The sequence below is a fragment of the Trichosurus vulpecula genome, chromosome 5 (genome assembly GCF_011100635.1).
Source record: "Trichosurus vulpecula isolate mTriVul1 chromosome 5, mTriVul1.pri, whole genome shotgun sequence".
NCBI classification, from domain to species: domain Eukaryota; kingdom Metazoa; phylum Chordata; class Mammalia; order Diprotodontia; family Phalangeridae; genus Trichosurus; species Trichosurus vulpecula.
Genome location: NC_050577.1, coordinates 54,963,088 through 54,985,190, shown reverse-complemented (window position 1 = coordinate 54,985,190; position 22,103 = coordinate 54,963,088). Strand labels below are relative to the sequence as shown.

General features: G+C 37.3%; 1 protein-coding gene across 1 annotated transcript in view; it reads left to right on the top strand.

Annotated features, from left to right (window-relative positions):
• Positions 1–22,103, top strand: part of ITGA8 (integrin subunit alpha 8) — a 196,234-nt gene that overhangs the window by 150,639 nt on the left and 23,492 nt on the right. Inside the window, exons 26-27 of the mRNA XM_036762194.1 lie at positions 10,267–10,395; positions 15,171–15,284. Coding sequence (XP_036618089.1) covers positions 10,267–10,395; positions 15,171–15,284 — 243 coding nt within the window. The remainder of the gene's footprint in view (positions 1–10,266; positions 10,396–15,170; positions 15,285–22,103) is intronic.

Genomic DNA, 22,103 nt, shown 5'->3' with positions numbered 1-22,103 from the left:
CTTGAGAATTTCGAGTAAGAAGATATTAGAAAAACACAGCCCTATTAAGAAACAGAAAGAAGAACAATGGGGAAAATGTTTGGAAAGCGAGATACTAAACAGCCAAGAATGATATGTAGGAGAAAAAAGGATATGGAAAGTGACACTTTGTAAACAAGAGAAGAAGACAAATGGTGGACCAGGATTTAACCCTCGTTGTGATCACAAAATCAAATTCCTGTCCCAAACATTCCAGGAGAAAAACATCCTGAGTTCAAATTCTCTGTAAGTGACTCAACTAAGAAAAAGAAAACAGGGGAATGCAGACCTTGACCTGTGATGGATTCATGAAAGAAGAGCCTCTTAAGCAAGATCAATCTTCTAGAGGGCTAATTAAACATATGATTGTAGATGTAGAGTTGGAAGAGACCTTAGAGGCTATGGAGTCCACCTCCCTCATTTTTCATATGAGGAAACTGAGACATGGGGCAGTTAAGTGACTTTCTCAGTAGCATGTAAGTGTCTGAGGTTGGATTTGAACCTGTGTCTTCCTATCTCCAAGTCTAGCTCCTTTTCCATTATTCCATGCTGCCTTGCAAATAATTACAAATATGCAAGGGAGTGGTGCAAGTACACATACCCCATGTTAAGAAGCACGATTTTTCTTGAAGATATATTTCAGTACTTTATTCAATTTGTGATTTCATTGATGGGGTCACTTTGCCACCCTCACTGATTGCAGTAGAGTCAAATCAGTTCAATTCTGACACTTCATAAGAACTTGTTATATGCAAGGCTTTCTTAGGCTCTAGAGATGCAAAGACCGAAAGTCCCTGCCCTCAAGGAACTTACATTCCGCTGGGGGGTGGGGCAGGGTACAACCTGTACTCTGATAATTACAATTCACTCCATTACCACCTCACCTCTTTTTATAGTCATTTATGGCCAATGACTACTCTTGGTGCATTTTTTTTGGTAGATCATTGCTTGTAACATGCTGTAGCTTACTTACACCTGTGATACATCTTTCCATTACCCTTTTGCTCATTGGCAATTTCAATTCTTCTGAGATCATCGGATTCCATTATTTATAGCCATATGGAACCACTGAGAGAATATTGGTATTTTAAAAGATGAGCTTTTATTAATAAGTAACTTGGGATTGCTGACAGTGCTGCATTTTCCCAAATGTGATCTAGTCTGTTCTCCTCCTGTTCAATTCTCAGCCCACCTCATTGTTCATCAGCAGTGCCTATAGAAGATGTGACTATTGATGAACAACTTCAGTAGGCTTCCCACACAATGTCATGACACAATCTGGACAATAGGGATTTTTCATCCATCTGGTTTTGTCTGTGTGGATTGCCAGACTGATCTCTTTGGAATGATTAGATCTCATCTAGGAAACCCTTAAGATTATAGGGCTTCATGCAATCAGCACAGTGGCATTTATAAGAAAGAGAATTTAGAGACCCTCACAACTAGAAAGAAACTTGCATACTCAGTGCATTACTGAGTGACATTGGTGATCACCAAAGTCTTCCTCTGAGGCCTTATCATGGTGTGGAGTCGACCTTGGGTTCTTTAAGGCTGTGTCAGAAGAAAGCACTTTTTGGCTGCTTCCAGCAATCCAGAAAAGCTTTAAGTACAATATTAGTGATGGACTGTATTTACCGTCTGAGGGACAGCCTAGCTATAGAGAGAGGTTTTCCTCCTGAAGGTTGACCACTAGGAGATGAATTCTTTGGCCATGAAGACTAATGAAATAGATTATAGGGCACAAACTGGCTCTCATTCGTTAGCAGCCCCCCTTCTGCTCTGGCAGAAATGGTGGCTTGGCAATTGAAGAGACCATCTATAACATATTACTGTACTAATATAACCACATCTGTATCAAATATTGAATAGACGTGTGTGTGTTCAAGGAGCCAGAAGCTATAAAAAATTGACAGGCAAATGGAAGAATATTTTACAGATTCCTTTTAGAAAGAAGATTAAAGAAAGGAGTTTGTAGCACCACAGGCAATTGATCTGGAGCTGGGAGGGACCACAGAGGTCCATCTAGTACAGCTCCTTTACTTTACAGCTGAGTAAACTGAGGCCAAAGGCAGCACTGGCAGAATTGGCTTTTTTCCTGATCCCCAAAGAAAAACCAAAAACAAACAAACCAATAAAAATTGGGTTAGTGGTAAACAAACATTGCACCATGAAGAAATTATTGTTTATATAGTGACATCTGTTACAAGCATTTGAGGAAGCAAAAAAATTTTATGAAGTACTTGATGAGATCTTCTAATCCAAGTAATATACTTTGATACTTGATTCATTGAATTCAGGTGTTTCAGTCATTTCCTACTCTTCCTGACCCCATTTCAAGTTTACTTGGCAAAGGTATTGGAATGGTTTGTCATTTCCTTCTCCAACTCATTTTGCAGACAGGGTTAAGTGACTTGTCCAGGGTCACACAGTTAGTAAGTATCTGAGGCTGGCTTTGAACTCAGGAAGATGAGTCTTCCTGATTCCAGGCCTGGTGCTCTATCCACTGCACCACCTGGCTGTCCTGACACTTAATTACTTTTATGTAAAAATGGGCATAAAGGAGGGCAGCAATCTGTATCTGAAAATATGGTTTGGGCTTAAGAAAGGAAAGACCCTCAAATCCCATATTATGAACTCTTCCTAGAAGAAGATGGGTAGATAGTTTTGGAAATGACAGGCACCAAAACAAACCTTTTTCAAAAAAGAAATTGAGTACATCATAAGAAGAAATCAATGGCTAACAAGCTCAGCATCATTTCACAGTCACTTGTTTGTATATAATTAGGCCATCAACTACTTAGAGCCAAGGTCAGGATCAAGATCAAATAAGGAGAACGGAGAAGAATAAGATTTTCTGTGCAACTAATGTATATAGATACTTCTGTCTTAGTTAAATAAGCTCTTTACTCAGGAAAACAAATGGAAACTGATTTTTAAAAATAAAGGCATTGATGGTTGATGGTTAACATTGAAATTTAACCAATAAAAAACAACCACCACAACGAAGAGAGCAAAAGAACCCAGAAACCACCTCAGCTGGCAAACACTTGCTCTCAATGCCAAAATAAAATGTTTCACTGCCAAAAATAAACACAAGTTTAGAGTGCAAGCTCATTTGCCAAGCTTTACAGAGGATGCGAGGCAATTACCAATGGCATTGCTTCACGTAATTGTGAAAAGCAGTAGAAGTGAAAATGAGCCTGAAGAAAGTTTGGCATGAAACTCAACGAAGTCAAATCATCTTGAGAACATTTATAGATAAAAATAGAAATGTAACGATAAATAGATATGGAATAGAACAAATTATTGACATTTCTGTAGTGATTTATTATCTTCATAGATGACTACAGGATTCAGGTCAATTCAATAAATATGTATTAACCATTTACTATGTGCAAAAGGCCCTATTATTCCTGGTGCTAGAGGTCCAAGGGGTAATTAAACAATCTGCCCTCAAGGGGCTCACATATTGCAGGGAGGCAGAAGTGAGGTGTTGCAACCTATATAGAAGTATAATGCAAAGTAATTTGAGAAGAGAAGAAGCAGTAGCAACTTAAGGGAGGAGTGCAGGGGACAAGTCTGGGAAGGCTTTAGGAAGAAGGAGATACCCGAGCTGACCCTTGAAGACAAGAATTCTGGGATTCAGCAACCTTAAGATTAAGAAGGAGTGAGTACATTCCAGGCATAAGGAGCTGTCTTTGTGAACACACAGAGGCAGGAGATTGGTTGCTGTAAATAAATCACTAAAATGCTACTTTCTGTATGAAATCATTATGAAAATGTTCTATGAAGACTTTAAAGGTACCGTTGAAGAAAATACTAAAAGGTAACAAGTAGGCTTTCTTTCTTGGATGATTTTCCATAATAGAATGTATCTTCCTACTCCCACAACTGACTGAAAGGCATAGAAAATACATGCTTATTTTTTGTTCATTACCAAAATGAAATATGGTTTGGGCTTAAGAAAGGAAAGACCCTCAAACTCTATATTATGAACACTTCCTAGAAGAAGATGGGTAGATGGTTTTGTATATGATAGTCACCAAAACAAACCTTTTTCAAAAAAGAAATTGAGTACATCATAAGAAGAAATCAATGGCTAAAATAACCAAAAAATAAAAAAAGAAACATTTGACTTTGCTGGACAAAATACAGCTTTTCCTGTGTGTAAAAGTGATACATGATCCCTTGGTAGCTGCAACCCTAATAATAACTTTGCCTAATAGTCTTCTATCTATATTTCTTAATGTCTCACAAATGGCTTTCAACAACTTGTAGGAAGACCTTAAAGGAATTAGAAAATTTATACTAATTTGAATCACGCTTGTGACTCATGCTATTTCCTCTCTGATAGCTACTTTACTGATAGCTGTTTTACTCATATGGATTTGTGGTTTATTTTAATATCTGCAACAGCCTTGGCAGAGAGTTCATTTCTGACTTGTTCAACATACTTTTCTAAGATTGGGTTATTTAGAGTCTCTATTTCCTATAATAATGTTAATCTGGTTATATTATACTTTTTTACATATTCACCTATTTCATTCAAATTGTCAGTTTTATTGGACTGTAATTAGGAAAAATAATTTATAATGATTTCCTTTATTTTCCCTTTTCAGTTTTTGATGCTAGAAATTTGGTTTTTTCATTATGCTATATTCTCAAATACTCAAATGGATCTGTCCAATCCTTGATTGCCCTTCCTGTATGACTCTCATACATGTTCTCCCAAAAGTTCATCACAGAGTATCTGCCCAATGATAGAGGACTTTCTCTCAATTTTCCCTGATATGCAGAGGGTAGCAAAAGAATACTCCAGCCATCCACCTGTTACCCCTTACTCTAACCATATGACTGGCCCATCTCTTTGTGTCATACAATGCCTTGATGACATTCTTTACTCCTTCAGAATTCCTCATTGGTTATATGCTACAACTTGCTTACACCTACCATACCCTGTGTGTAAGCACATCTTCATTTTTCAAGGACAGTGGTATTCCATATTTCCCTCATACATAGCAATAGGATTAAAGTGATAGTATTGAAAATATGGATCTTTGCTTTCATGGGAAATTTGCAGTCAGCAAATATATGTGTGTGTATATATATATATATATATATATATATATATATATATATATTTAAAAATTCTCCTTTCAACTCTAAGCCAATCACATCTATACTGTCTATTCCAGCTGTGCACTGAACAAACTCTATAGCTTATCCATTCAAATGTATAGTGAAATCTGGGCAAAAGACATTCTTCATCTACTTGGTATTTCCTGTGTGGAGAGACCCATCAAACTCTTTTGAGTGATTGTAGATCTCTTCCAGGAAGCTCGCAATACACTGCTATCTAAAAACAGGAACACATGAAGCACTTCGTCATCTACAGAGTGTTATTCTCAGACAGTTATTGAATAGGATTTTGTTGTTGTTGTAAACATCTTCCAAGGAAGTGATTGTGGTATATGAATGGGAAATACCTTGTTTTAAAACTGCCTACAAGGCAGTTTTCTGCTTCTAAAATACGCTGTAGTGCCTTGACAATACTCATGTCCCTTTTGCATGATTTTTTAAAACTCTGAACTTAACACCAAAAAGAAAACATTTATGTATATAAAGTAGAAAAGAAAAAGAGAAACTATGCATCTCTATTATGAATATCTTTCTTTAAATATATATTATAAATTCAGTGTGTTACTTTTAAAATTGTCCTGCTTGTCTGCATTTCCTTCTGAACTTCCTGCTCTTCTCATCTGAGCATTCTAAAATGCTCCAATGACTTTTCTTTCTTCTTATTTTTTATAATCTTATACAAAACTACCCCCCCAAAATAAATAATATATACATATATGTGTGTATGTGTATATACATATATATATGCTTATAACAAATAAGCATTGTTAAGCAAAACAAATCTACACATTTGCCCTTTCCAGATATGTATGTCTCATTCTGTACCTTGAGTCTCTAACTTCACTGTCAGGAGGTAGGTAGTATCCTTCATCACTGGTCCTCTGGAGCCATGGTTGGACATTTCATTCATTGTCCAGAGTTCTTGAGTCTTTCCAAGTTACTTTTCTTTGTTTTTCTTTACTTTTCCATCTTTAAAAAGAAACATCAATTATGCAGTCTTTCGTGTGGCTTTGTTGAGAGACTGATAGGCAGCTTTAATTGTTTTCTATTTGTGATTCTTTGGTGACAATTATTGTATGCCACAGAATGAATGATCCTCCCTCCATACTATCCTTTATCAATATCTTAATATTTCATGCAAAAACCCTCCATATTCCTACCTCTTGTTGTCTTTTTCCTAATAGTCAGTATTCTTTCTTTAATATGTTCTCTACTAGAAAGTATTCTGACATAGGATCTAATCCACCTTCCATTATAGATATCTAGATATCTTCTTGGATCCAGTTCTAAGAAACTTTGTGTTTTCATCACAACTACAGACAACTTTTAAAGAAAAAGATACATTCACTGTGACAGTGGTCCTGTTGCTTTGCCTCTTTTTTGGGTGGGGGGAGGGTTCAGGTTTCCTACTTTTGATTACACTTCAGCATAGAAACAAAATTCTAAAATATAGACAAAGCAAAATAAAGTGAGGGAAACATTTAAATTTTGAGAATTCTATTCTCTGGAAATCACTAGTGGGTTGAACTGGCTTCTTCAACTATCATTAAAAAGAAATTTCAGAGGAAAACATTTTCTTTTTTATTGTTCTAAGCATTTCTGTCTTTAAAAAAGAAAATTATATGGTAGACTGAGCCTCCTGGACCTTTTTCCACATTGACTTAATTACAGATGAAGAGATGCATAAGCATCTCTCAGCCTCTCTGGTATGCACTAGTAATACCTAGAAGCCAAAAAAAAAATTAAATACATGCAGAAGATGATGGGCATTACTTTTCATTGTATTTCCGATGCCTTTGATCATATTTTACAAAAATTGTAAAGAATTTGTCAAAAGTTGCATTTCCAAGCACAACAGATTTCCTTTTGATTCATCATTTTGAATTTACACCTGAAGATATTGATGAAAATAGAAAACTCCTGTTGGTGACCAAATTTAGAGTGACACATAGAAAAAGAAGTATATTTACCAATGACTAATTAATTACTTCCTACTGTAGAGAGGAGCAATTTTCATTTCCATTCTGAAGGATTTGATTTCACTTCTGATTGCCAGATTTTCTCCTAATGACCAAGCTAAACTCTGTCTTTACTGAGGTTGGCCATGCTATTGATGCATTGATCAGCTTTGACTAAGAGTCTTCCATTCATTCTACTAATGATTTCAGACTAAAAAATAATAGTTGGTAATCACTAGGGGGAATAATTCTGGGGGAAAAAAATCCAGTGATTAAGCTTAGGAATACAAGTTCGTAAGCTGGGATCCACAAACTAATATTTTTAATTTGATAACTATATTTCAACATAATTGATTTCCTTTGCAATCCTATGCATTATTTTATGCATTTAAAACATTATTCTGAGAAGGGGACCATAAGCTTCAGTAGATTGCCAAAAAGATCCATGACACAAAAATGGTTAAGAATTTCTGATCTAGAAAGCAGTCTGCAAATAACGAGTAAATTTCTTTAACAAGTTTTTCCGAGCTAACGTTGCTTATTTTGAAGTAATTTCCTGTAATAATTATAGCTGGCACTTGTACAACACTTTGAAGTTTGCAAAGCACTTTATATATGTTATCTCACATTTAATGCTCACAAACATCCTGCAAGGGAGATGCTATTATTATCCCAATTTTATAGATGAGAAAACTGAAGGAGACAGGAATTTTGCCCAGGGTCACATGGCTAGTAAATGTTCGAGGCTGGAGTTGAACTCAGATCTTCCTGCCATCAGACCCAGTGCTCTAAAGATTTAAAGTTTCAGATCACTTGTAAGGCAATAGAGGTACCTGATGGGCTGAAATAGGCTAAAACCCAGATCTTCCAGACTCCAAGTCCAGCACCCTATTTACTACCCCATATTCCATTTCTATCATTTTTAGTTCCTCAGAGATGAGAACCCCATAGGGTTACTTTTCCCTGATAAAAAAAAAGAGGAAGGTGTAGAAGAAAACACACACACACACACACACACAGAGAGCTCAAGTTCCTAGATGCTGATCTTTTGTGAATTTTATTATCATAGGCTGTATAATAATAGCAGTAAATGTGAATAGGGTGTATTGAAAGATAGGTAGTGGTTGTTGTTTTTTTTTTTTTTGAAATTCCAAAGCATCTGTCTAGAAATAATATATCCTTTGTATGAAGACCAAAGTAAAATCACAAATTCAGAGCACAAGCACAGTGGTGAAAATAGGCCACACCCGGGAGTGTTACCTTGATACCACTAAACTGGGCTCCTTCACTGGGGGATCTTTTTATCAAAGGAATGCAGTTATTCTGTTCAACAGACAAAGAGGCCCCCACCCCCAGCCAGTGGTTTCTGAGCAGTTTGTGTCTTCTCCAACCAGATCAGAAGGCAGCTCAGAATCCCAGAGCTGGAAGGAACATCAGCCACTATCTACTCCAAGCCATACCCCCAATGAGTGTTACCACTCAGAATGTTACTACTCACCATTCCCTAACATGGAGCAGCCCCTCTAATGCCAAATGATTTTCATCACACTTTGATGAGAAGCTTCCTGATCTACCATAAGGGAGTGGGGAGTCTAGCCAAAGAGGGGTTATTCTAGCCCCAAATATTCCACTCATCTTTTACTTTAGTGCTTCTGGGGTTAATTACTTTAGCTTAAAGTATTCCAAGAGGAACATTGTCAAAATGAAGGCCTCCCAATGTATGAGAACTTACTTTCATTGGATAATGGAAAGACTCCTTCTTTACCCATACAGTTTATTAATTCATTTGTTCAATAAGGAAATACTTTATAGATATTCACTAAGCACATATGGTATGCAGAGCACTCTGCTAAATGCTCGTGGATATGGGAAATCGAGTTTGGAACCTGGCCTAGTATTCACTAAGCTTTCATATTATCATGACGTTGCTGCTAGTGGAACAGAACTCAGCTGGAATCAGTAATTTATTAAGTACCTACTGTATGAAGAGCATTAGGCAAAGCAGACTTTGAGTTCCTTGGGAGCAGGGACTGGGTTGGGTTTTTTGTTTGTTTGTTTTGGGGGGGGGGCGGTTTGCCTTTCTTTATGTCCCCAGCACTTAGAGTCTGACACATAGTAGGTACTTAATAAATGCTAGCTAAATGACGGGCTTCTCCCCTCATGGAGTTTGTAATCTAGTAGGCAATGTGCAGCATTTAGATACATAAGTGAAATAAAAACAGAGATGAGTCAAATGCGCCAAACAGAGTGTCATGCAAGGGTCTGGACTGAGTCTGAAGAGGAAAGATCATTTTCAATTTGGGTAAATGGAGGCAGTAACTTTTAATCTAGAACTTGAGAAATAGGTAAGATACAATAGGAAGGAAAGCCACCCAAGCATAGGGAATGAGGCAAATGTAGTCAGAACCAAGAAAGTATGGGAAATTTAAGGGGAACAGGAAGTAGTCCAGTTTGACTAGAATACATGATATTAGAATAATACTGTTGTTGTTGTTGAGTCATTTCAGTTGTGTCTAACCCTTTGTGACCACATTTGGGGTTTTCTTGGTAAAGATACTAGAGTGGTTTGCCATTTCCTTCTCTTGCTCATTTTACAGATGAGGAAACTGAGGCAAACAGGCTTAAGTGACTTGCCCGGGGTCACCCACCTAATAAGTGTCTGAGGCAATATTTGAACTCAGGTCTTCCTGACTCCAGGCCCAGTGCTCTATCCACTGCACCACCTACCCATCCATGAAAAAAATACATCATAATCGTCATAATTAGCATCGATAGAATGTTTTAAGCTTTGCAAAGCACTTCATATATATTAGCTCATTTGAAGATGAGAAGTATGGATAAAACTGGAAAATAAACAATGTGATACCAGATTGTACTGGGCCTTAAATGACGGGCCAAGAAGACTAGACTCTATTAAGTAGGCAGCAGGGAGCCACTGAAGAGTTTTAAGCTAAGGACTTAAGAGATCTGCATAAAGAAGATTAATTTGGCAGTGGTGTAAAGATGAATTTGAGAGAGAATTCTCATAGGAGTCTTATTCGGTTGGAAAAAAAAGTTAAGTCAGCATACAGATCAAGGCCAAGGAAGAGGGAGCAAACATTGGTATCACTGTATACAGTATCATTACTGTTTCCCTTCTCTCTCTTTGCAGCCCGCAGCCTCCCAGGAGGACATCCCTGCCCTCAGTGCCTTTCTGCGTAATTCTAGCATTCCTCATCTTGTCAGGAAAAGACATGTCCCAGTGGCAGAGATTCACAGACAGAGTCCTGCAAAAATCCTGGTGAGTTCACTGAAATCTACTTAGGGTAGTATTCATGGTTTGGACAGGATTCTTAAATACAGATGGTTTTAACTTCATGAGTATTTTTCTTTTCAGTTTGTTCCAGTACACCGGTGTGCCTAACATATTCGTTAGAAGTGCATGATGAGAAAAATCTAAGTGCTTTCTCGGTGTGAGAGTGTTTGCCTCATTCAGATAAATCCTGCCTGAGAAGTTATGTAAGGAAAAGTATGGGGCAACCTTAATCTGATGGAAATTAGGATAGGACGGAGTCATTTTGAGATCTCATCTTTATAAGACAACAATTCAATAAACATTTATAAAGATTCCACAGACCACATCAGACCCTAGAGATAAAAGAAAGATAGAGAAAGGAAGGAAGGAAAGAAGGAAGCTGGAAAGAAAGAGAAAGAAGAAAGGGAGGGAGGAAAGAAGGAAGGAGGGAAGGAAGGGAGGGAGACAGAGAGAAAGAGAGGAGAGGAAGAGAGAGGAAGAAAGAAAAAGAAAAAGAAAGAAAGAAAAAGAAAAGAAGAAAGGAAGGAAGGAAGGAAGGAAGAAAGAAAGAAGGGAAGGGAATTTGGAAACTGCATAAACAGTGGAGGGAAAGCAAAGAACTGAAGTTTATTCTAAGATGGCAGATATAGATGCCTGAAAGGGTCAAGGTTTCCATGATAAAAATAGGGAAGTTAGGAGGAAGGACAAGTTTGGGGAAAAGGATAATGATTTCTTTTTTTTTACATGCTTTGGACATGAGATGTCCTAAAAGATATCCAACTGGAGATAAACAATAGACATTTGGCAATGGGGAACTGGACCTCAGTTGAGTGATTCCAGTGGTGTATACAAATTTGGAAGTCATCTGCAGAGAAATGATCAATGAAACAATAGGAGTTAGTGAAATCCCTAAAAGAGATGTTATAGGAGAAGTTCCAGGACAGGACTGTTTTGGGGACATAGATAGGATTCAGCAAAGAAGACTGAGGTAGACTGGTTAGAGAAGTTAAAAAAAAAGAACCAAGAAAAATCAGTGTCCTGAAAAATGAAAATAAGCAGGAAGTGCCAAAGAAAAGATTCCCTTTCTACTCAGTTTTTTAGGGTCGAGCTCTGTTGGTTCAGTTTTGGCCAATGCTAGAGGATAGATAGAATTCAGAACCAAGGCAAGCCACAGGAGATCAAGTTCAGGCCCCAATGGACCTTGAAAATCCCATCTAGTCTGGAAGATGCAAAGAGATCATAATTAATTCCGGTGTGGCCAGTCGCATTGGGTCCATTCCAAAATCAACATTCATCCCTGTTCCTGTACCTTCAGTCCCTACTGACCCTAACTTCTCACTGCCCAGCCAGTCCCTGAATAATGTCCTTGGCCTCACACACCAACTGCCCCTCCCACTGATGGCTACCTTATTTGGAGTCAGTCCCCAAGCCTCTAGACAGAAACCATCCATGGAAAGTTCTGCCTTTCTAGCAACTCCAGGTCCCCAATGCAAATGCCATGTACCTTGGAATTTCTGCCTTTCCTTTGCCCCTATTCCCCTTGTTCAGATGAAATTTTTCTAAAACCAAGTTGTATAAATTTGAATTCCTACTCCGAGATCAAATTATTTCCTTTCATTAATTTTCTCTTTTGACTTTTCAGTGGAAAAGTTTTTTCTACTTCTGCAAACCACCCAGAAACTTACAAGTTGCAGAGAGCATAAAAATCCAACCATCCACTTCCACATTAATTACTTGATTGCACTAATTAGCATTCTGGAATCTCTTTGTTTCTTATTGTTTACAAAATTACATATCACTTTCCCCACTCTTGGTCCTCAGGTCAAACTGCTAAATAACTCTAGCTAAAGAGTGGTTATGCAAAGCTGATTCAGAAATCAAAAGTTAAATAAAACCTCCTACAATTTTTGTTTTGTTAACAAGACTTATTCAATCACATTTCTGGGGAGGAATTCAAAAGGACAGAATTCCAGCATCTGTTTGAGGGGGCAGGGTGGATCATAATATCAAATTTGCATTAAGAAACATCAGTTACAATAAAATGTAATTTTTGGACTAAAACTTTTAAAGCTTTGGAATGGTCCATGTTATACAACTCCTACCAGAGAACCAAAGGTTTAGTGGGCCAGAGAGATTCTAAAAACTGGCACTGCCCCAAATAGACAACATTTACAACTTACATCTCTCTAAAAGGAGAACAAGGCCATTCTCCATTCCTGGTCCATTTCCTTCATTTCCAGGGCAAGAGACTGAAGAGAATATGGCCAGTTTTATTACTCTTCCAGCCTCCCCAAGGGTAATTATATGTTGTACTGTTGGCTTGGGGAATCTGGCATTTATGAAAAATGCCCTGGAAATGCTACTTCATAAATTTTTGTCAAATTTGATCCATAGCCTAAAACTATTTTTGAGAAATGTGTGTTATTATCATTCTCAATTAATGTTATTAATACATATGTAATATGTATTGATTCATTAAAAGTCTATGAATCAAATTCTCTTGGCTCCTAAATGTCTACGTAGTATAAGCAACCTCTACCATCACCACCACTATATGTACAAAGCATCTATGGAACTTTGATTGAATTAGCTAGAGGAGACTTTAGATCTTTTTAGGGCATTTTTCCAATGGGTCTGTGAATTTACTTCCTATTTTTATAACCGTATTTCAATAGATATGGGTTTTTTTTTTTTGTCATCCATGTATTTCATGAATTTAAAAACATTATTCTCGGGGCAGCTAGGTGGCGCAGAGAGTAGAGCACCAGCCCTGGAGTCAGGAGGACCTGAGTTCAAATCCGGCCTCAGACACTTGACACATTTACTAGCTGTGTGACCTTGGGCAAGTCACTTAACCCTAATTGCCCTGCCAAAAACAAAACAAAACAAAACATTATTCTGAGAAGGAGCCATAGACTTCACCAGACAAAAGGTTGTCACCAACCTAGCCTAACTCTTTAATTTTACAGATGAGGCAATGGAGACCCCAAAACTCTAAGTAACTTAAGTGACAAGTCACACCCTAAGCCATGACAGATCTGGGATAAGTCTCCTGGCTCCCAGGCCAGTGTTCCTTCTCCTAGACTTTGGTTTCTTAATACTTACTTTTGCAGAACTATCCAATGAGCTTTAAAAGAGAACATACCAAAATGGTTCCCTTGTTTTAACAGTTCCATTAAAGTGAAATTTTGCTGGCTTGAAAACTGATAACTCATAACATTCTACTCATCTTCCCCATACTGATTGCAAGTGCTATTCAATAATACAGTCCAAAGGGAAAATAGAATTCATCCTCTAAAATTTCATCTTAAAGGCGACTTTTCAAGAACATATATGCTCCATCCAATGAAGAATACTTATAAAAAACTCAGCAACCTTGGGATCTGGATTCAATTTGTTAGATTTTTTTTGAGGGGGGAACAATCCAGTAAATTGTGACCCTGATGAAATCAGTAGAGCACTTAGTGGCCAGAGGAATTAATGGAATCTACAGAAGTACCTGATTTATAATCAAAGAGAGTAGTTTAGACACAGACACAAACTAATTTCCAAGTACCAGTCATTCAATTACCTTAATTAGGTTTCTTAATTTATAGACCTCTACTAGTGCTATCACAAAATAGCCATCAGAAGCAGACTGGGGTAGCAGTAGCCTTGAGTTGGGGGATCTGGGTTTCATTCTCATCCTTAACACTTCCTACATGTGTCACGCTGGGCAGGTCACCTGACTTGCCTGTGTCTTAGTTTTGTTACCAATGTAATGGGGATGATCATTTTTGTATAACCCACTTCAAAGGGTTACACAAAGTGACATGGTGAGGAAAGTGTCCTATAAACCTTAAAAAATTATGTAAAAATGAGTTTTTATCATGAATCCTTCCTTAGTGAATCCTTCCTTAGATCCACACTTACAGGATCCAGGGTCATATAAAGAATATCAAAAAAAAAATGAACTGACATGAAAGAAAGAAGGAAATTCAAGTAGAATAGAACACCCTAGGCACATAGTAAGTGCTTTTTATTCATGCCTTCATTCAGCTAGGTGGTGCAGTAGACAGAGCTCTGAACTTACATTCAGAAAGACCTGAGTTCAAAACCAGCCTCAGACCCTTGTTAGCTGCATGACCTTGAACAAATCATTTAACCTCACTCAGTCTCATTTTCCTGATCAAATGGGGCCAATAATAACACCTTACTCCCAAGTTTGCTGTGAGGATAAAATGATATGATACAATGAGACAGTATTTGTAAAGCCTTTTTCAAACCTTAAATGCTATCTATGTAAATGCTGGCTATTATTATTATTTTCATCATCGTCATCATCATCATCATCATCATTGTCGGCATCGTCTGAACCGTAAAATTTATACACTACTCTTGCAGCCTTCACCATGACTATGGTCTATTACTGCGGAAAATTCTCCATGTGAAACCTCATCCCGAAATTATTATGACATACACCCATGAGGATTCCATGAGTACAAAATAGTAAGGGAAAGCCGAGGGAATAAAATCACAACACTGTGCCACAGTTCCCCCATCTTAGAAGTCCAGTGAAAGTTTTCTCATTCTGGAATCTCATGTTTTAAGTGTCCAGTTCTTCTTGGTGGACAAAGAATTCTCCTGCTTTTGCTAAACTAAGACTTAGTTTATCATTAAGTGATGGAATCCATGGATCTTATCCATGGCTAAGAAAATGTGAATAATCGCCATGTCCCATTTGAGCTGTGTCATTACTACCATCCATAAAGGCACCTCTCCCAACCTCTTTTTTTTTACAGAATTGCACGAACATTGAATGCTTGCGAATCTCTTGTGTGGTTGGACGATTAGAAGGAGGTGAGAGCGCAGTCCTGAAAGTCAGAGCACGTTTATGGGCCCAAACTTTTCTCCAGGTAATGAAAGTGCAAAATAGATTTTAAATAGAATCTATTTTCTTTCTCTTTTTTTTTTTTGCTTTTTTAAAATTTTAATTTTTCCCCAGTTACATGTAAATACAATCTTTAACATTCTTTTTTAAACCTTTGAGTTCCAAATACTCTTCCCCTCCTCCTTCTCCACTCCCATCTCCATTGAGAAGGCAAGCAATTTGACATAGGTCATACACATATAATCATGCAAAACGTATCTAAAATAGTCATGTTGCGAAAGAAAACAGACAAAAAATAGTTTAAAAAAAGTATGCTTCAATCTATATTCAGACACCATCAGTTCTTTCTCTTGGGATGGAGAGCATTTTTTATCGTGCGTCCCTCAGAATTGTCTTTGATGGTTGTATTGCTGAAAATAGCTAAGTCATAGAATCATTTCAAAACCAAAGCAGGCAACTATTTTGTAAAGAAATTTCATTTGAAGAGTCGAACTGAGGTCAGCTGACCCTAGCTCAGTTGGGCATAATTGGATTTAAAGTGTTGTTGCATCTTAGAACTGCATGTGCACCTATTCCATGGTAAATGCAAAGCCTGACATAAGACTATTCACTTTGAAAAAGCATTCCCTACAAGGTGGGTCCTTCCTGGTCTCTATCCAAGGGAATTCAGTCACTCTAGTACCAAAAGACCCAACATACAGTGGCTTTACCTTTAATATTTTCATTAACATAGACATTAAGCATGGCATTAGAAAAAGGCTGTAGTGTGTATATGATTTTTAGCTGACCCATCACTTTGGATTATCTGACAGACAGTGAATAATCAAGCAGGGAACTGAATGGACTATTTAATGATTTTGTTTCCCTCTTGTGTTAAGAATAGGGATTTCCCTTTGAAAGAAGTCATGTTTCTTTTTTTAAAAAATCTGATTATTTGACTCTATTTGTTCTGAGGTTTCTTTAACTATTTCAATCAGTGTACTCTCAATCTTATTTTTAAAAAATACATGTTGCGAATTAAATTGTATGTCCCCATGGATTTTATTTGGCTCAGTTCAAAATGCTATATAAGATCAAATGGAAGAACCTACAGGACTTAACCATGTAAATATTGTCTTGGTACTCCTTTTGCCAACATCTTTTGCTTCTGGCCAAAGTTCTCCTGTAGCTTAATTTTCTTTAATAGATTGGAATCATAGTAACTTTGATAGATCTTTGACCTCCTGGAAATGAGTACTTTCCATTGGCATAGATCACACCCTACCCATGTCTTCTCATTTAGTGTCACTCTTTCCCACGCTCTCCCATCAGTCCCCTATAAGTGGTCCCCCCAGTGATCTGGAGGGCTTCTTATTCTGTATTTTTTATTTTTAGATGTTCTGGTAACTATATGTCACTGTAATTGGTTTCTTTTGCAACACTGTATATTTTATTTTATGCATTTTTAAACGTTATTCTGAGAAGTCCACAAGCCTCACCAGACAGCCAAAAGGGTCAATGACACAAGAAAAGGGTGAGAATTCCTGTTTTAGATCATTTACATATATGCCGGTGGACCACAGGGGCTGTCCACTAGTTCTCTTCCATCACTCAGCCCGTTAGGGGCTTTTTTTGCCTTCCAATCCCAATGATATCCTTTATATGGTTTTTGGTATGCAATTCTTTGCTAGAAATATGCTACAGCCTGTTCATGCATCACTTCTTTGCCCTTTGAGTGACCTACAACTTGAATTCTTTGGAGACTGTGGTATTCTGTGACTCAGAGCCATGTAGCATTAACAGAAGAATATTGGTATTTTTTAAAGGGACCATAAATGAATGAAAGTAAAGAAAGAATATAGATAAGGGTGAATAAGCTTTTCAAGCTTGAGCTGAGAGGTTACACCCTGTACCCATTTTTACTGATTTGTACTTTAACTAAACATACTTTAATTATCCACTATTCAATCAAATGCATCACAAACCACAAGCCCTTCTCTTTTCCCCTTCCAGAGGGAGTCTGGAAATGAGTTATATTATCATCAGCTCCAATCTTACATCCTGTAATGACATGATTCTCTACCTCATTCCAGCATAGTCATGGAATCACATCTACAATCTAAAAGATAAATTTCTAAAAATGGGCTACCACCTTTGATCATGTTTTTGGAGTGATTCATAATGTCTTAAACTATTTTCAGTGAAATTCCTTAAAGGGCTCTAAAATTCCTGCAGCTTTGTTTTCTTTATCTAAACTTACACTTGAGGATAGATTTCTTTTTCTTTTTCCATCCAGATTTGAAGATAGCGTTGATTAATCTTGGATAAGATTTTTAGCCAGAACAAAAGTATTATAGATGACACTGGAATTTTGACAAATTTTAACAAATATTCACAAAAAGGAGCGTGCTATAATGGGAAAAATCATCAAGTTATAACAACAAATTCTATAATATGACAACAAATTCTATAATCTATAATCATTTTATATGGTGCTTCAAGGTTTACAAAATACCTTCCCACAGTCAGCTGCTAGTGGTATTAGCACCTTTTTGCAAATGAAGAAACTGAAATTCAAAGAGGAAAATAAGTTGTCCAAGGTCTCACAACTCATAAATGATAGTTTGAATTTGAATCCTTCTCTATGTTGTTTGGTTTTCTTTCCAAAATTGCACCAATTTGCCTTGTTTTCACATAATATGTTTTGTCATTCCTAAGTTTGACTGACACTCTTAGGAGGGCACAGGAGTAAGGCCAGGAGGACATTATCAAACTGAAACCCAATCAATTGATCAATGAGCATTTATTAAACACTTACTAGGTACCAGGCACTGTGCTAAACATTACAAGGTCACAGGAACAACAAGGAGAGGAACAGCATGTAGGCCAGTATCGCTATACTGTAGAGGGCATGGAGGTGACTGATGTGAAAAAACATACTGGAAAGAGAGAAAAGGACTAGTTTATGAAGAGCTGTAAACACCAGATTGAAAATATCCAAGTCATGTCAAAACCCTGCCAGCTGCACTCTGGACATCCTCTTCATCTCCTTCTCCCTGGAACTCAGACTCTGCCCCTGGATTGTGGGGCTCTGGTAATGAGCCTTTGCTCTATCTTGCCCAGAAACTAGTCACCACTCCACTTTCTGGGCATTTCCAAACTACATGCCATGTCTGCCCAGTCCTTTCCTGGTTCTTGCCCTTCATGTGTTGTTGTTTCCATTAAAAGGGAAAAAGGGACAGTGTTGCTTCCTTGTATTTGTAGCCCCACTGCTTACTAGATTGATCATTCACTCATTCATATATTGATTCATTTATGCACAAGTCATCACCCTCATGATGTCACATTGGTCTTCAAGAATGAAGAATGAACAACAACCACCAAGGAGGAAAATCTTTGTAACTAGATAACAAAGAAGAGAGAATAGGCTTGCTTGTGAGCCATATGTTGAAAACAGCGACACTACAAATTAAAGGAATTTTTATTATAACTTTGTAATAAACCAGGTCAGAAAATCCAAGCATTTCATTTAGTTATAAATAGCTGTCGTAGTCCTTCTATTTAATGTGATTATTTCCCTGACCTATATTTATTATTAGATCTTAAATTTCTCAGAAATCCTCAACATAAAAACCAGGCAACATTTAATGTTTCTTCTAAAGAATGTTATAAAATAGAGAATTTTTCAGTTGCTTTTGTAAGAATACACTCTTTCTCTTATAAGTAACATATGCCCTCAATAATATCCTGGTTTTCTGGCTCCATAGCTTTTTAATGGGATATTAAAAGGCTGAATCACTTACGTTGTATGGATTTGCTTAGGGTTACCCTACTATTGGGGCTCATCTTCCTGAGTTCAAATCCAGCCTCAGATACTTACTGTGGGACCCTGGGCAAGTCATTTAGCTCTGTTTACCTCAGCTTCCCTCATCTGTAAAATGAGCTGGAGAGGGAAATGGCAAACCACTGCAGTATCTTTGCCAAGAAAACCTCAAATGGAGAGTTTCCTAACCAGGGATTTCCCTATGACAATGAAATTACAAGTCCAGGCCCAATCTCTGTCCCTATAGATAAGCCAAATAGTGTAGAAAAGAGCCACCAGAATGATGAAGGGCTTTGAGTCCATATCATAGAAGGAGGACTTGAAGGATTTGGGGATGTTTAACCGGAAGGAAAAAAACTCAATGAGGATATGATATCCCCACCATCTTATGGTGGAGGGATTAGATTTTTTCTGTTTAGTCCCAAGGACCAGAACCAGGATCTATAGGCAAGAGTCGGAAAAGTGCAAACTTAAGCTTAATGTCAGGGAAAATTCCCTTAAGGTTATAATTATCTATAAGTAAAACAGCCTGCCTCAGGAAATAATAAGTTCCCACTCATTGAAAGTCACCAAACAGAGGCTGGTTAGCCACCTATCAGGTATATCATAATGGGCATTCTTTTGCTGTATGGGTTGAACTAGATGGCTGCTGATGTACCTCCTTTTTTTTAACCAAATTAACCAATGGCTTATCTATCTTATTGGTTTTTCTTATAAAGCCAGCTTCTAGATGGATTTATTAGCTCAATTGTTTGTTTGTTTTTAACTTTAAATCTTATTAATCACACCTTTGATTCTGAGGATTTCCAATTTGGTGCTCAATTGGGGACTTTTAATTTGCTCTTTTTCTAGTTTTTTTTAGTCGCATGCCTAATTCATTAGTCTGTTCTTTTTCTATTTTATTTATGTGAGAATTTAGAAAAATAAATTTTCCTCTAAGTACTGCTTTGGAGGTATCCCATAAATTTTGGTATGTTGTTTCACTGTCATTCTCTTTAATGAAATTATTGACTGTTTCTATGATTTGGTCTTTAACCCACTTATCCTTTAGGGTTAGGTTATTTAGTTTCCAATTAATATTTAATGTCTTTACACTTCCATTTGTTGAATGTAATTTTATTGCATTATGATCTGAAAAGAATACATTTAACATTTCTGTCTTTCTACATTTGATTTTGAAGTTTTATGCCTTAATATATGGTCAGTTTCTTTGTGTAGTTACCATGTGTTCCTGAGGAAAAGGTATATTCCTTTCTGTTCCCATTCAGTTTTCTGCAAAGATCTATCATATCTAACTTTTCTAATATTCTATTTACCTCCTTAGTTTCTTTTTTGTTTATTTTTTGGTTGAATTTATCAAGTTCTGAGAGGAGATAGTTGAGGTTGATGTGCCTTTTAACTCACAAATTCTATGATTTTAAAATCATCACTTGTGTACTTAGTGCCTGGCTCCAAAAGTCCCACATTCCAAGTTCCCTCCTATTTCATACATATGAACCTAATAACAAAGGAGATGGATTTATGTCTCTTCCTTTCTCTATGTGTACTTTCTAATCCTGTAATTTAATCATTTTGTCATACAGCCTTCCTTCCCCAACCTGATGTTTGGTATCCCATTGAAAATCTGTGGACCGCCATTTTGGCATAGGATGCTCCTCTAAGTACTCCTTTGTCCACGGGCCATCCAGAAAATATTTTCTTTCAGTTTACTCCAGACTATCTTGGGATCTATGACTGCTGCATGAAACATAAAGTCTACTTGAAGGTTTAAAGTTTTGCCAGTAATTGCTTAAGCTTTTTATTTCAGACCACAAGGCTTTTGTTTCCAGTAAATGGTGAATATTTAAGCACAGGCTCCATAAATTGGCCGTGTGGTCAGAAATAAAGTGCTCCTTGAAAATGAGTTAGGAAGCAGGAGAGTGGGCATGGAGAAGAACACGCAGCTGCCAGCACACATTAGGTGTTTGCCCAACCCAAAAGCCTCCATCTCTATTGGTTGCCAACCCCATAACTTTTATATGTACCATTACAGAAAGAAAATTATTCTACAAAAGTACATAGCAGAGGCAGCCAGTGGTCTCCTAACCTCAGTTTAAATGAAGCAGTTATGGAGGAGGTGCAGGGCATTTCCGGAGCATTAATGGCTGGTTGGAGCAAGTAGATGGGCCAAGATATTGTCAAAGGATATTAACCCCAGCTGGTTTTTCAGTTTTCAAAACCCTTCAATATGGCAGTGATTGCTGTTATTAGAATAAATTACTATATGGGAGAATAAATCCCCTAATCCTTACCCCACTCCAGTATGATAGTTGTTAAATAAAGAGTGTGATTAAGAGAGCATTACTCAATCAGATCTACCCAGCCTACAAAATTTATTCAATAATCCATGTATTTACCAGAGATATGGCTATGACATTATAGAAAAAAGATCCCAAAGCAAAGACCCAGGTGATTTTCAAGGCCTATCCATTCAGCTGCCAGTTATCATCTGCCCAGATTGCCCTGGCCCTGTGGCTTGTGATCATTTCAGGGAAAAGAAAAGTAGATCCCTTTCCAAAAATGTTGGGGACCTTTGGCATATGAGTACAGAACTAGGGGAGTAAATTATATTTTCCATTTTCCTTTAGCTCCCTCCCCTTCCATTTGTCCACAGCCTAATTTCTTTTAGATCCATATGTCTGAAATAGGGTCAGAGTGTGTGAATATTCAATTTTTTTTTTTTGCAAAGTGCCTTTTCTTGAATTTTTGTAATGTCTTTATATCATTTCCCCAATTTGCCATATGTCCACTCCCTGATTTGGTAGAGAGCTCTGATCTCAAGTAGTAAGTAAACCCTATTCCCTATACACTCCATGGAAAATAAATCATCTGAAACACATATTGCATGTGCCCTTCCACATCAAGGAGGGGCTGGATTTCACTGGGCTAGAACCATTAGAGGAGCATTTCCTCCATGCAGGATTCAAAGCCATGGATCACTGGTGCAGACAAGGCTTTGAGTGGATAAAATTTAAACACTTCACCTTGATGGTAATTTTCTTG